The sequence below is a fragment of the Centropristis striata genome, chromosome 6 (assembly GCF_030273125.1).
Source record: "Centropristis striata isolate RG_2023a ecotype Rhode Island chromosome 6, C.striata_1.0, whole genome shotgun sequence".
In the NCBI taxonomy this organism is placed as follows: Eukaryota; Metazoa; Chordata; class Actinopteri; order Perciformes; family Serranidae; genus Centropristis; species Centropristis striata.
This window is the reverse complement of record NC_081522.1, coordinates 28,460,919-28,475,467: the sequence shown is the minus strand read 5'-3', so window position 1 is coordinate 28,475,467 and position 14,549 is coordinate 28,460,919. Positions and strand designations below refer to the sequence as shown.

Here is a 14,549-nt window from a genome sequence, read left to right as displayed (position 1 = left end):
GACGGGGACATGTAGACTCACAGAAGAGCATATCGTCCAGCACTGAGCAGCAAAGCAGGGACATCCTCCTGTCTGCAGCTGCTGGCTCCTGGCTCAGCTCGAAGCCGTTCCCCACCAAGACTCCAACCACTGCTAAAATACACGACATCTGTTATTAGCAGGAGCTTATGTCATCTGGTGAACATTTTATCGGGTGTAGTTAAATACCATCAATGTTTTTTGTTTTTTTTTGGAAGTTGCAGTTTAAACTGCAAACGAAATTAGAGAGGGACTCAGACTGAGAAACAAATTATAATTTAAATTGAAATCACAAAGAAATTATGAATAGTAGAGGTGGGGGAATAAATATTATTGCGATATGGTGAGTATTGCGATTTAACTGTTTAACTGCATTTTGTATCCCATGATCCTGTAAATCCTGTTAGATCATTATCAACAACCCTGTTAATCCACACAATTCACCTTTTTTTAAAATCTGCAACAATGTTATAAATATTGTACATTTCAATACACTAATTTTAGTGCATGAAAAATAAATCCTCCAATTTAGAAGTCAAATAAAAAATAAAAAATAATAACATCTGGTGGCAGCTAAAGGTGTGAATTAGCAGAGGAGTCATGATGCGATATTTTATTATTTTATATATTTTATTGCGATACAATATATTGCGATTAACTGCTTAACTGCATTTGTGTCCAAAATTAAATTAAATCAAGAATTGTTTTGTGAAATAAGAGAACATTCTCAGTCTATTCATCTCTATTCAGTCTTTTTATTTCTCCACAATGAGAGTCAAACCCACAGACTGACCAACAAAGTATTCAGTCAAACTGAACTGATCTGATATCAAACATGTATGGACGACAACAACTGCAGCATTTTCTTAAACTTTCCTCAACTTTAAGCTTCACTGTTGGCTTTCATAGGTATATTGAAAATAAGGGGGTTTCTCAGCAGTTCACCATTCAATCATTCAAAATTTTGCAAATGTTTAAACTATTTTCTTGGTCTTGGTGTCATAACGTTGTATTTTGGAGGACTTTTTTGGCCCTATTTTTACCACTCCAGTAGTCAAAATGGTTGTATTGAGCACAAAATCTGTGTAACAAATTGTATTAACACAAAAATGACTGCCACAACTTATGAATCATACTGCTCTGAGGCCTTACACACTCTTTCAAACTTTCAACATTTGAAAACATATTACAGATTTATGACTAGGAACACTTGAAACACAGCAGTGTTGCTGCATTGTTGATCAGAAATCAATTCATTTAAATTGATTTAGTATTCATTCAATATAGTTGTTATTTATTGTTGTTATTATTTTATTTTTTTACTATACTACTTATGATGACTATACTATTTTTAAACTATTACTATTACTACTATATTTTACTATACAGCTGTAATCACGGTATCAGTTTAGGGAAGGAAAAAATCTCTATTGCCCTGACAAGCTGATCAGTATCAACTCCACCAAAACTAAAGCAGCTTTTCAGGTCAAGGTGTTAAAATGCTATTTAGTATTCTGAAAATCCTTTTGTTGATGAATGAATAAAGCTGAACACAACTGAAACTAGAAGCGTGAGAGATATCAGTGTCCTTACATGACAACACTTTCTGCTGAACTTGTTTGGTTTCCTCTTCTGCCGGTGGAGGCGTCCAACCACACAGAGACTTCAACTGAGACACCAACCACAGCCGCACTCCTTCATCACTGAATGCACAAAAAGCAAAAAGAACTGAGTGAAAGGTAAAAGATTATTACCTGCAGAGCGATGTAGCTGTCAGCCATGTTTTCAATAATCACTATAACTTTGTTTTGTTGAGCAGATATTTGAGTCCTTCTGTGAACTGAACTCAGCAACAAATTAAACATGGCTACATCCACAGAGGGGCACTGTAACAACAAAACTGAAAGCCACGTGTCAGTGTCTTTTGTTGTGAATTTAGTTCTAGTATTTAGTGTTATTACTCTGAAAGCTACCTTAATGAAATTTGATTTCCCATCTCTGAAATAACCAGAAAATTCACCTATTACAGAAAGAAAATGTCTTGAACTCATCTACCATGTAAGTCTGAATATATATTGACAGGAGGATAGAGGTCTGATCAATCCTTGGGAGTGTAAAAGTCTCAGGTTTGTTGATTTGAAGCCCAAGAGTAAACACAACCGGAGAAAAGTCTGGTCTCAAAGCTTTTTTTACACTTATGCCTTTTATACTCCTATATGAGCACAGGCCGCAGACAATTTGTTCAATCTGTGTCTGTTCTGTGCTGCTTGAACAAGGGTGTGACAACTATGTCCTCCTTTCTTCATTTTATCCTCCCAGGTCCTTCACCAGGTGTATTACGTGGCCTTCCTTTTTTTCTTTTGCCTCGGCGGTTCCACCTGAGTTATTGTCTGGTGATGTTTGTTGAATCCTTGCGTAGGATGTGTCCGATCCAGTTCCATTTCCTTTTCCACATATCCATCTTTAGTGGTAGTTGGTTTGTACGCTCCCATAGCTCTTTATTACTAATTTTGCTTGGCCATATATTCAGTATTTTCCTTTGGCATCCATTAATGAAACTTTGAATTTTTCTGTCTAGCACCACCGTTGTTGGTTTATGTTTCTGCACCTTACAAAAGTACTGATTTGACATTTGTATTGAAGAGTCTAATCTTTGTTTCTGGTCTCAATACAGCTGGCCCTTTATTTTTGTCACTGGTAAAGTTATGCAGCGCTGGACTCAAACTGACATTGCTCTCGAGCCTAGATTTCTGTAATAATTCACATTTCATCTTCTTTGGCTGGGCCTGCCCCGTACAGATTGGACTTACACGGAAACCGAGTTCTATTGGCCAGTTACCAATGACGTGGACAGGCCAACGGCTGTCCACGTCTCGTTCGAAGATTGTGATACACAATATGTGTGTGTGTTGTTCTTACAGGTGCATATCTATGAGTCACAAAACCTAAACAAGATAATATACAGCTTGTGGCGACATCTTGCTTCTGTGGGAACACAAACTGTGCTCCCATAGGCCTGTGGGAAACAGGAAAAGCTACAGTGGAGCAAGACACATGTCTTATAATTATTCAAATATAACAGTAGTCAAGTCATCAGGGACTGCTCACATTCATCCACCTTCAAAAAACTTCTTAAAACTCACCTGTTCAGGAAAAAAAATAAAAATGATATTTCTTACCTCTCTATGATGTACTTCAGGGGAACAATGTTGTAAACGTGAAGATGGTACACAACCTCCAGCTTAGGTATCCTCTGTAAAAAACAAAAACATACATTACATCCATTATATAAGAAAGCCAGTCTGTTCCAAACAGGTGTGTTTGAGTATTCAAAAACTAAAAATCCATCAAGTTGATCATGTAAAAGATCAAATATATTGTCTTTGTATAGTTCTCAGTTGAATATATATTTGTTTCTTTTTTTAATCAGAGCTATATGAACTCTACCATGTGCGCGTGCGCGCACACACACACACACACACACACACGATCTCTCCTGTACTGTTATATTTACATTTTTGTTTGTTTTTTAAATCAGAGCTATATGAACTCTACCATGTGCACACTGAAAAAACGCACACACATATATACACACAAACAAACACACACCTTATCTCTCCTGTACTGTTTTCTTTTCTTTTTTTTTAATCAGAACTCTGCCGCTTCCATCTCATAGACAAGCTCCTACATACATGCACGCATGCACGCACACACACACACACACACACAGTCACACACACACAGTCACACACACAGTAACGCACGCACACGCGCACACACACACACACACACACACACACACACACAGTCACACACACACCTGATCTCTCCTGTACTGTTTTATTCACTTTTTTTTATTTTTTTTTAATCAAAGCTATATGAACTCTACCACGTACATACACATACACACACACACACACACACACACACACACACACACACACACACACCTGATCTCTCCTGTACTCCTGCCAGAGCAGTTTAGGGCAGAGGACTCCCTGTGACAGCAGTTCTTTGCTGGACTCCAGCAGGACACACAGCTGGACCTAAAGAGGACAGGAATGGGATTTATATTACATTTATATATTATACGTCCTATTTCACATGCTAACTGTATTCTGAACAACAACCCTGCAGTAATGAGAGACAAACTCAGGGTGGAGACTTCTGTGGCTGCCAAAGTAGCTGAAGAAAAAATGTTAAAACCACAGAAGAATCTGTCTGCACAACAGATGTGATGCAACAACCTTTTTCAATATGCAGAACTAATGTAACAGTAAAGAGGTGGGGAAGTTAACTAGAAAACACAAAGTCACTGTGCACTTACTTCACAGTTTGCTGATCGAATGCTCACCTTGCATCACGCCACAAAGAAACATCAAGTCTTACTGTCAGATACTCACTCGCTGAGAGGAAGTAAGAAGCCCTCGTCTCTTGTCCTCTTCCTCCTTCACTTCCTCAGTTCCAGTGATCTCCATCAGTCTGTCCAGCACCATCTTCGCTGACAGCACTGCCACCGGGACACTCAGCTGCAAGGCCTGGCGCCTCAGCTCACACACTGTCCACAGACAATACAACACATCCTGCAGTTCAAAGCATTTACTTTGTGTCAAAGTCACCGTGTGGCAGACCAGAAGACAACTTGACAAGTCACCATTTCTCAACTCTCCTTTGTTGTGTTTAAATAAAAGTAACCGTGACATCTGAAACTGATAGTTGTGCAGAAGATGAACAAAGAAAAGCATAATAAAAAAGGTAATATGAATTTAGTCAGTGGTGTAATGTAACTAAGTACATTTACTCAAGTACTGTACTTAAGTATAATTTTGAAGTACTTGTTCTTTACTTGAGTATTTCCATTTTATGTAACTTTATACTTCTACTCCACCACTTTTTATAGGTATATATTGTACTTTTTTACTCCACTACATTTAGCTTGCAGCTTTAGCTACTTTTCAGGTTGAGATTTAACATAAAAAACATGATCAATTTAAAATGATTAGACTTTTTTTATTATTTAAACCTCATAACAGTTTATTAAGTGGTTAAAATGAGCCCTACCTTGAGAAAAGTAAACACTGCTTACATAAAAACATCAAAAATAATAATCCAATAATATATTGGATTATATTTGAGAATCTGAGTACTTTTACTTTTGATTCTTTCAGTACATTTTGATGCTGATACTTTTGTACTTTAACATCAGTAAGTTTTGAATGCAGGACTTTTACTTGTAGTGGAGTCATTTCACAGTGTTGTATTAGTACTTTCACTTCAGTAAGGGATCTGAATACTTTTTTCCACCACTGAATTTGGTCATGTCTCCTGCCTCCAGCATGTGACTCAAATATTAGATGTTGGAGAGGCCTAACACATAAGCAACATTCAGAATTGCAGATGTCATTGCTTGCACAGCACTTATTTATTCATAGTTTTACTGCTGTTTGTTTTTCTCTTGGCCTCTGAGTTTGCCACTCACCCAGCAATGAACCTGCAACAGCAGTTGAGCTTTCAGACTCCGCCTGTTTCTGCTCTCCATTCTGAGTGTGGAAAACGTTGCACAGATCTGGATTCTACAAAAAAAAAACATGAAAAAAACATTAAAGACACAATAATAACATATTAGTAAAAGATCAGCAACTATTGAATTTGAACATAATATAGTGTATCACATGTATAATTCACCCAGAAGCACTTATTCCAATGAAATGTCTTTGTTGGTATGATGCTATAAGCCAACTTTCCTTTTAGTCCCAATACAAAGCAGAATACTTTCCACCACAGTCAATCAAGTGGTAGATAAGGTTACAGCAGCATAATGGACAGTAGAAGCTGCAGATCTTTCCATACAGTCTAATGTAACATTGCAATTTTCTTTATTATTTTTTATTTGTAACAGTACATTTATTACATTGTCATTATCTTAATCATCAACATTACTAGTTGTAACCAGGGGTGGGCAAAATCGTGATTTTTGAAATTTATTTTCCAATAAAGATAATCTGACGATGTCCTTTAAAATGCGATTTCTTTTGAAATTCTTCTTGCTTACCAGGACATCTATGGATGGACACAATGTTTCAGAACACTACCTTTTGTTTATTTTCTTTACATTATCAATGTAGTGGAGTAAAAAGTACAATATTTGCCACAAAATGTAGTGGAGTAGAAGTATAAAGTTACATAATGATCATGTTCAGGTCACCACCACAGCTTTGTTAGCACTTTTCATTACACTACTCATCGTAGCTTTTATATAATCTTGATCTGTATTTATATATTTTTTTTCCTTCAAACTACTACAATTTATATTCACACCTTTTGCTTCTGTTTTTGCTGCTGTGACAAGTGAATTTCCTCGTTGTGGGAACAATAAAGTCATAAAATAAGATAAGATATGACTTGATATGACCTGATCTAACCTAACCTAATGTATATATGCAGGGTGTATATAGAATATAAACATATGATTGAGTTGAATACGCAAGTAGTGAGGAAAGCTAGGAGTATCTGTTCAGGCGGTACCCATCCTCTTAGCTCTGAGTATGTCTGGCTACCATCTGGTGTGCGCTTATGTGCCCCTAGGGTGAAAAAGAACAGGTACAGATATTCATTCATCCCCACTTCCATTAGGGAACTGAACCTGGTTGAACAATGATGGTGATGTTGATGGTGATGATGATGATGACGATGAGTTTGATATTGACGATGAGGATGATGTTGTTGATGTTGAGGTTGGGGACTTATGTGGTTGACACTTCACCTGGAATTGCCTTCTGTTGCACTATTGTTTTTGTTTGTTTTATTTATATATATATATATATATATATATATATATATATATATATAATGAGGCTGTGATCTGTTGTATGTATGTGTGTTGGAATGTATAGTTTTTTATGTATTTTATACACCTAGACTGCAAACAAATTGCCCAAGTTGGGACAAATAAACTATACTTGACTTGACTTGAATATGTCAGGCCAATTGTCATGGATATACGATTCAGCCATTTGTGTCATTATCTGCCTAATATCCGATATTAGTATCGGTGCATGCCTAATTATTATAATGGTTGAATGTTGATTGGCTGTGCATTGCAGTAGGGAACTTGACCTGAAGTCAACCCACTTACCCCCACCTCCCTGAGTAAACTGCAGAGGTTCTGCTGCTGCTGCAACAGCTGGATCGTTGCCTCCTGCAGTCTCTGGTCATCGCCCTGCTTCGGCCTCTTCACCACACGACCAGCTGAGAGTAGAACAGCAGGAAAAAAGCAATACTGCTTAGAAGTTTTCAAAAGTTTATAAGGTGAATGTTTCAATAATGCATCACACAGTTTGCCAAACTGTATAGAATCTTGTTACTCTGTTGTACTGAAATTATGGCTCAAAATAAAAGTTGTAAAATGTTGGCCAACTTACAACATGGTTAGATAGATAGTAAGTTATTTTGTTGAAGCGATATGCAAATAGGAATGGATCTCTATTAAATGTTACACCAAACCCAACCTACAAATCTGGCAATTCAACGATAGTTTTCTTGATAATAATTTTGGTTATTATCAAGAAAACCATGGAAAATAGCTAGATATCAGCTCTTAAAAAAAACTCTTATGAGCTATTTTTGTTGTTATTATTACATTTGTCCAAACAAATGTACCTTTAGTTGTACCAGGCATTAAAATTCACAAGAAATTGAAGAAAACAATTGTATAATAATTTTCTCCATGACTGCATATACCAACTATGTTTGTGGATGTTTATTATTGATGGTTTTAAGTAAAGAGTGTTTTAATTTTCTCAAGGTAGGGCTCATTTGAGCTACTTAATATACTGTTCTGATGTTTTTTTTGTCTAAACACTTTTAATTGATCATGTTTTTCATGTTACATCTCAACCTGAAAAGTAACTAAAGCTGGCAGCTAAATGTAGTGGAGAAAACGGTACAATATTTGCCTGAAAATGTAGTAGTGGAGTAGAAGTATACAGTTAAATAAAAAGGAAATACTCAAGTAAAGTACTAGTACCTCAAATTGTACTTGGTAAATTCATGCCACATTCATAGGCATCAGATAAGAACCAAGCAAAGAAGAGCTAGAGGGAGATTTAGTTATCAGTTTAGTTTATCAGTGTTTTAATGACACTAATATTGGTAACACTTTACTCTAAGGTGTCTACATAGGAGTGACATGATCGTGTCATAAACATGACATGGGATGTGTCATGAACATTAATGACACTTTGAAGTAACATCAATGCTCATGATACTTGTCATGTCATGTTTCTGACAGGCTTGTGTGACTCTTATGTAGACACCTTCAAAATAAAGTTACTTAAGCCACAAAGGCATGTTCAAAAAATTGCATAATTTACACACAGTGTTATTACTATGCCAATAGCCATCCTTTGTTACATCCTTTTTGAGTGACATGATCAATAAATATCATATGTTACACTTTTGGTGACGTTTTTTGTGTTTCCTGCAAAACTTGAAAAATTGAGTTAGGCGATCATTTTTAACAGGGTGACGATATACTGGGGTTAGTCTGAATACATTTTGTTTCCTAGACGTATTGTTTAAGATGTTGCTCCATCCTAAACAACAACAGCACCGTTTACTATGTCCAGCTGTCAACTCACCGAGGAGGCTCGACAGACTCCTTTTCTGAGAAACCGATTCACACGACGCACTCATTGACATTTTACTAACTACTGAATGTTTATGAACACTTAGAGAGAAAATTTTAGCCAACTTGTCCTCTGAAATCAATGTGTAATTACGCTTTCATTCTTTAGTTAGCTTATTCGAGCTGCGACACTACAGCACTGTTTTGGTTCTCCTCCATTTTTCCCCTCCCGCTCTTCTCTCTGATTGGTCCTCGCAAGAGCCAATCAGCATACACTATCCGGCTCAGGGACAAACAGAAAGTAGCCCGGAGTTTAAAGTCCTTCTTAGTTTTTGTTTTTTTTGGCCGTTTGTAGACGTTTGTTTTTAGAAATTCAAGTTCAGATGGTCAGTTTCCTACTCTGGATAACTTCATTCAACATTTTAGTAAAAATAAAAGTAAAAAAAAAAATTAACGCATGTATTTATGTATTCGTGGAACAAAACAAAAAAAACTAGTCAGGGGATTAAACAACAGATCATCAGTTTCCACAGACAGGATAAGGCAACAGAGATACAGCAATAAATTATAAATAAATTATACAGCAGGCATCTCAGCAGTGGTAGAAGAAGCATTCAGATCATTTACTTAAGCAAAAGTACTAATACCACACTGTGAAATTACTCCACTACAAGTAAAAAGATAGGGCTCATTTAAACTACTTAATATACTGTTATGAGGTTTAAAAAATGTCCAATCACTTCATGTGTGGATTAGGAGTATAAAGTTACATAAAATGGAAATACTCAATTAAAGTACAAGTACCTCAAATCATTCTTAAGTACAGTACTTGAGTACTTGGGTACTTTAGCTGACAATAATAATATTTTTGTATTCCCCAATAGTTTCCTATTTTGTAATTTCCTTTCTTGACTAATGACTCAAATGTAAGCTGCTTCTCTGTGGCTCGGCTAATTATAGTGATTTCCATGTGAACTTGCTGAACAACATTTTTTGTGCTCCTTGAAAATAACAGAGGGGACAATTAAGACATTTGAAACTCAACCTGAACTTTTGTTGTGTGACCTATTTCCCCTCCTGTGAAACAGCTAAAAAGAAGAATAGGAGCATCTGTTTACTAACCCTGTTATATCATTACACCATCTCTGCATTGTGTATCAATTTCCACCATCATGTAGCCTACTGTTTGTCTGATCTTTTTCATGATTTTATTATATAACGGGGTTCTGGTAAAAGAGGATGTAAGCTCAGTTGATCTCTATAGGCCCACATAAAACTGTGTAAATAAATATAACTGTGTAAGAAGAATTTGGATCCAGAAAAAATATATTAAAATACTTTACTCTTTTTTTTTTTTAGTCTTACTATGATGTTGTTTTCCCATGATTTGTGAATGCACTACAATGCACTGACATTCTGCTGCAATCTCTATAGGGTTAAACACATGACAATGGAGTAGTCATATAGGTTTCTAGAATTAACCTGATCTGCACGGGAAGTAGAAGGTCTACAGAATTAAGTAAATGGAACATGACAGAAAGTTTGAGTGTTTTTTACTGTAGTTCATAGCTTTTTTTTCCAGTTATACATTATATACAATACATATATAAAATATATATATATATATTCTCATTTTCCAAACATGATGGGCCATGCCTGAATAAATAATAAAATATAATATATTAATTTTATTGTTATATTATTATTGTTATTTTATTAGTATTGTTATTATTGTCATTATTATTATTATTATTTTATAATCAATAATAATAACAATAATAATAATAATAATGGTAGTGCAAGAATGCATAAGAAGCATTTTAATGTAATTCATCAAGATTTTTAACTATTTTATTTACTATACTTTATACACTATATATCACTATAATTACTATAATTTATAAGCTGATGATACAGTTTGTATTGAACATATTAAGCTTTATATATTAACATAACTATTTCTACTTTTCTAAAGAAAATAGCCTTTCCAGCTTCGACAACTTAATTTCCCATTCTTGCATTGTGTTCATGAAAAGAAAATCTGTTCTGAAAAATCATTTGAAAACTATGCTGGTACTCCATTTTGAATGTGAATGTGCTACTGACTAGTGCACAGTATAACCGGTATGTGCAGTAATAAGGACACAGGGCGTGTTAGGACAGGCTTGACTGTAATGTAAGCTTTCCTGTTCATAATAGAGAACTGACCTGGTTTTGTCTTATTGAACTGTGGGAAGCTGCTGTATTTTCTCAGAAGGTTGTGATGTGCAAGACTCAAAAACTCTGCTGAAGAACATTTGAATAAGGCTGTTGTGACTCAGTTCGGGTGTTTCCTGGTGAGTGCCACGCCCTGCCAAATCACAGAGTGACCATGACTGTACAGGAGCAGGCTCCATCTTGCCCCGTGGTGTGTTTGAGTGAAGCTCAGGCGTCACAGTGTTACAGCATGCTCATCTTCTTTTCAGCCTCCCTGTGTATTTTCTGGACTTCCCAGCTTCATTGCGGCAGGCAGCAGGAAAACCGTCTCATGGGAGCTGGTGAAAGGAACTCATGAAAACTTAATGCAATGTGTCCTCATGCATTTTTAAAAGCCCTCTCTTTCTATTGTGCCACTAATGTGCAGGACAGTAATATAAACAGGAGTGCTGATGTACGGGGGGCTGAGTGCAAACCTACCAGCAAGGCAGGGTGTCATCACCTGTCAGCCCCGTGGAGTACAACACACAGTGACACCTGAGGATGCACACACGCAAACATGCAGTTGCAGCAGCAGCTCTTGTCTGAATCACTGACACTGGAGGGCAAAGTTTTGATTATGGACTGACTGGGTCTCAGCCTCAGCAGGATTTTAAGACTTATGTAATAAAGTTTGATTAAGGGGGCGGAGGGAACACATGGTGTCACTGTGATCTCCATTGCCATTGATTGTAATATAAATGTAAACATAAATGTGATGCATTTCAAGTAAAACAGAGCCTGGAGCAAAAAATACATACATCTCTGAAAGCTAAAATTTCCAGCTACCCCTGAAGCAATCACTGACTTATTTACTTTATATTAATAAATGACCAGTGGTGAAAGAAGTATTCAGATCCATTACTTAATAAAAGTATTAATACCTCACTGTGAAATTACTCCACTCCAAGTCCTGCATTCAAAACTTACTGAAGTAAAAGTACAAAAGTATCAGCATCAAAATGTACTTAAAGTATCAAAAGTAAAAGTACTAGTTATGCTGAATTGGCTAGTGGCTAATGGTGGATGGAAGTGGCTAGATATCAGCTCTTAAATTAAACTCTTATGAGCTATTTTTGTTGTTATCATTATATTTGTCCAAACAAATGAACTTTTAGTTGTACCAGGCATTAAAATGAACAATACATTGAAGAAAACAATTGGTCTAATGTTTTTTTCCCATGACTGTATATATATATATATATATATATATATATATGGACAAAAAATTAGTTTGTAAAAGGTATAAAATATGGACCACCCTCACAGAAAGATAACAAGATCAATTAAAACTGCAAGCAGCGATGAACTGGCCCCAGCAGAGTGCAGTGCAAATTATTACTTTCTTGACAAGATTTTAAAAAACTTTAGATTTAGAAGTGTTAAATAATTTATCTTGTTTTAAGAGTTAATTTCTTATTTTAAGCGTTCAACATGCTAATTTCTAGATTTAACAATCTTAATTTAAGAAATCTTGTCAAGTGAGATTATCTGTCCACACAGCAAGATAATTTCCCTCAGATTTAGTGTTTTTATCTTGTTTTTAGACACCCTTTTTTTTGCAGTGTAAGAACAATAAAAACCATTTCAAGTATTAAAAAACAAGTTTAGCTCTAAAAAGAAGAGCCCATGATGTGTGTAAAATCTGTTCTTCCACAGATTACATAAATGTATTTAGTTACAGTTACACCCATGTAGGTCAGTGAACATCTCTTTCCATTACACATGCCTCTAGTGACAAAAATCAATAGTAATGCTACTAAAAGGTTTGTGTTTGAACCTATGAGGAGAGGAAAGCGGTCGTGACTCAGAGAGATCATGTTGCTCTTCTTACAGTCATCATTCCCTCAGGACAAACACAGAGAAGTGGTCTGCCCCTCCTCTGCCAGGCGGCCACAGGAGTTGAAACAGACCAGCGCTGACTGAGACTCTTATACCCAACAACTTCAGCTCAGCCCGTAGGCTTTACAGCTGTGCTACATTCCTGAGAGCTCAGTTGAATCTGTGGGGCCAAAACAGCAGGTCTGGACTCTCTTGTTTTCCATTACAAACCTCCCTCAGAAAGCATGTTAATGAAAGCACATAAAAGTCTGCTGGTCTTGACGCGTAAACAGGAAGCGCAGTCTTTACATAAAAATACCTTTGTATACAAAAAAAACTTCCCCTTCATTCACTGGAGCTGTGAGCAGTTTCTCAGACAGGAAAAGGGAAGTTTAGTGTGAACAATGAGCACAGATTGTGAATTCTGAACCTGCCGTCAATAGTAAACTGATAAAAACTGGACCTTGTCCTCTGCTACAATAAGTCACTAAACTGAAGACATGTTAATACACTAATATACAGCCCACACTGGACTTTGCTTGGCTCGTTTTTCATATACTTTTCTCTCTCTCCCACGCTATTTCAGAGGCTGGTCTTCCTTTTTATTGCTGTTTTTTTTATTTCTTCCTTGAGAACTTTCCCATTCTAATTTTATCTCTTGCTGCAAATAGCTGCAAAGACATACAGTCATGGAAAAAAAATATTAGACCATTGTTTTCTTTAATTTCTTGTTCATTTTAATGCCTGGTACAACTAAAGGTATATTTGTTTGGACAAATATAATTATAACAAAAATAGCTCATAAAAGGTTTAATTTAAGAGCTGATATCTAGCCATTTTCTATGGTTTCCTTGATAATAACCAAAATCATTACCATGAAAAATGGATAGATATCGGCTCTTAAATTAAACTCTTATGAGCTATTTTTGTGTTATCATTATATTTGTCAAAACAATTGTACCTTTAGTTGTACCAGGCATTAAAATAAACAAGAAATTGAAGAAAACAAGGGTGGTCTAATTATTTTTTCCCCATGACTGTAAGACAGATTTCCTCTTAAAATTGGGCTACTAGAAGTATAAAGGTACATTGAATTGAAATTATCAAGTAATGGAGAAGTCGAAAATGTTCCAAGTTCCTAGAATGGAGGGTGGAGGATGGCAGCAGAAAGTATTTTAAAAAGCTATAGGCACATGAGTCTAAAACTAAGCAGAAAATTGTAGCTGCGCATACGTTTTCTTTAACTTTTGGTTCAGTACGTGCTGCAGCTGCCTTTACAAAACATGAACTGTTGCATGCAGTATGGATTCACATGGGACTATACTTCTTTATCTTAACATTGCACCTTGGACTTTGGCCCCTTTTGCTCATATTCGCTGCACAAAGGATTGTGGGTGAAAATAGCCAGACAAGCATGCTGGCTTACATTCTGCAAAATGCAACTGGAAGCAGTTAGACATCATGGTATTTTTTGGCAGAGTAACTTATGTTTGATTTGTTAATTATACTACATTTTGTCTGGCTCTGTCACAATACTAGACACACGTCAGGTTTCAGTAGAGAGTTTAGTTTCTCTTGAGTGTGTAGCTGCGGTTTCAGAGGCTATTTCCCCTGATGAGACTACAGTTAAAGAAGTAATGGTGTCAGGCGATGTCTGACATTAAATATTGACATTTAAACTAAAAATTAGAACCGGTTACGTAAGCCTTAGTCCCAAATTTGATAATACAAAATGTTCTGCTCTTTAAATATGCAAATCAGTCAACAGCCGTTGTATCATCTGTGTGCAAAAGCGCAACCAGTCTGTTAAAACAACAACCAGCCTGTTTGCTCTCTCGGTCAACACTGA

General features: G+C 36.1%; 1 protein-coding gene across 2 annotated transcripts in view; it reads right to left on the bottom strand.

Annotated features, from left to right (window-relative positions):
• Window positions 1-8,860, bottom strand: part of LOC131973230 (Fanconi anemia group A protein) — a 38,777-nt gene extending 29,917 nt beyond the window's left edge. The window contains exons 1-8 of one of the 2 annotated variants that reach the window (XM_059335166.1): window positions 8,658-8,860; window positions 7,154-7,266; window positions 5,498-5,591; window positions 4,422-4,576; window positions 3,969-4,064; window positions 3,198-3,271; window positions 1,612-1,721; window positions 22-132 (exon numbers count right to left, since the gene is read on the bottom strand). In XM_059335166.1, the coding sequence (XP_059191149.1) occupies window positions 22-132; window positions 1,612-1,721; window positions 3,198-3,271; window positions 3,969-4,064; window positions 4,422-4,576; window positions 5,498-5,591; window positions 7,154-7,266; window positions 8,658-8,718 (814 nt within the window). In that variant the 5' untranslated portion in view covers window positions 8,719-8,860. The remainder of the gene's footprint in view (window positions 1-21; window positions 133-1,611; window positions 1,722-3,197; window positions 3,272-3,968; window positions 4,065-4,421; window positions 4,577-5,497; window positions 5,592-7,153; window positions 7,267-8,657) is intronic. The other variant, XM_059335167.1, reaches the window with a different exon arrangement.
• Window positions 8,861-14,549: the final 5,689 nt, after the last annotated feature.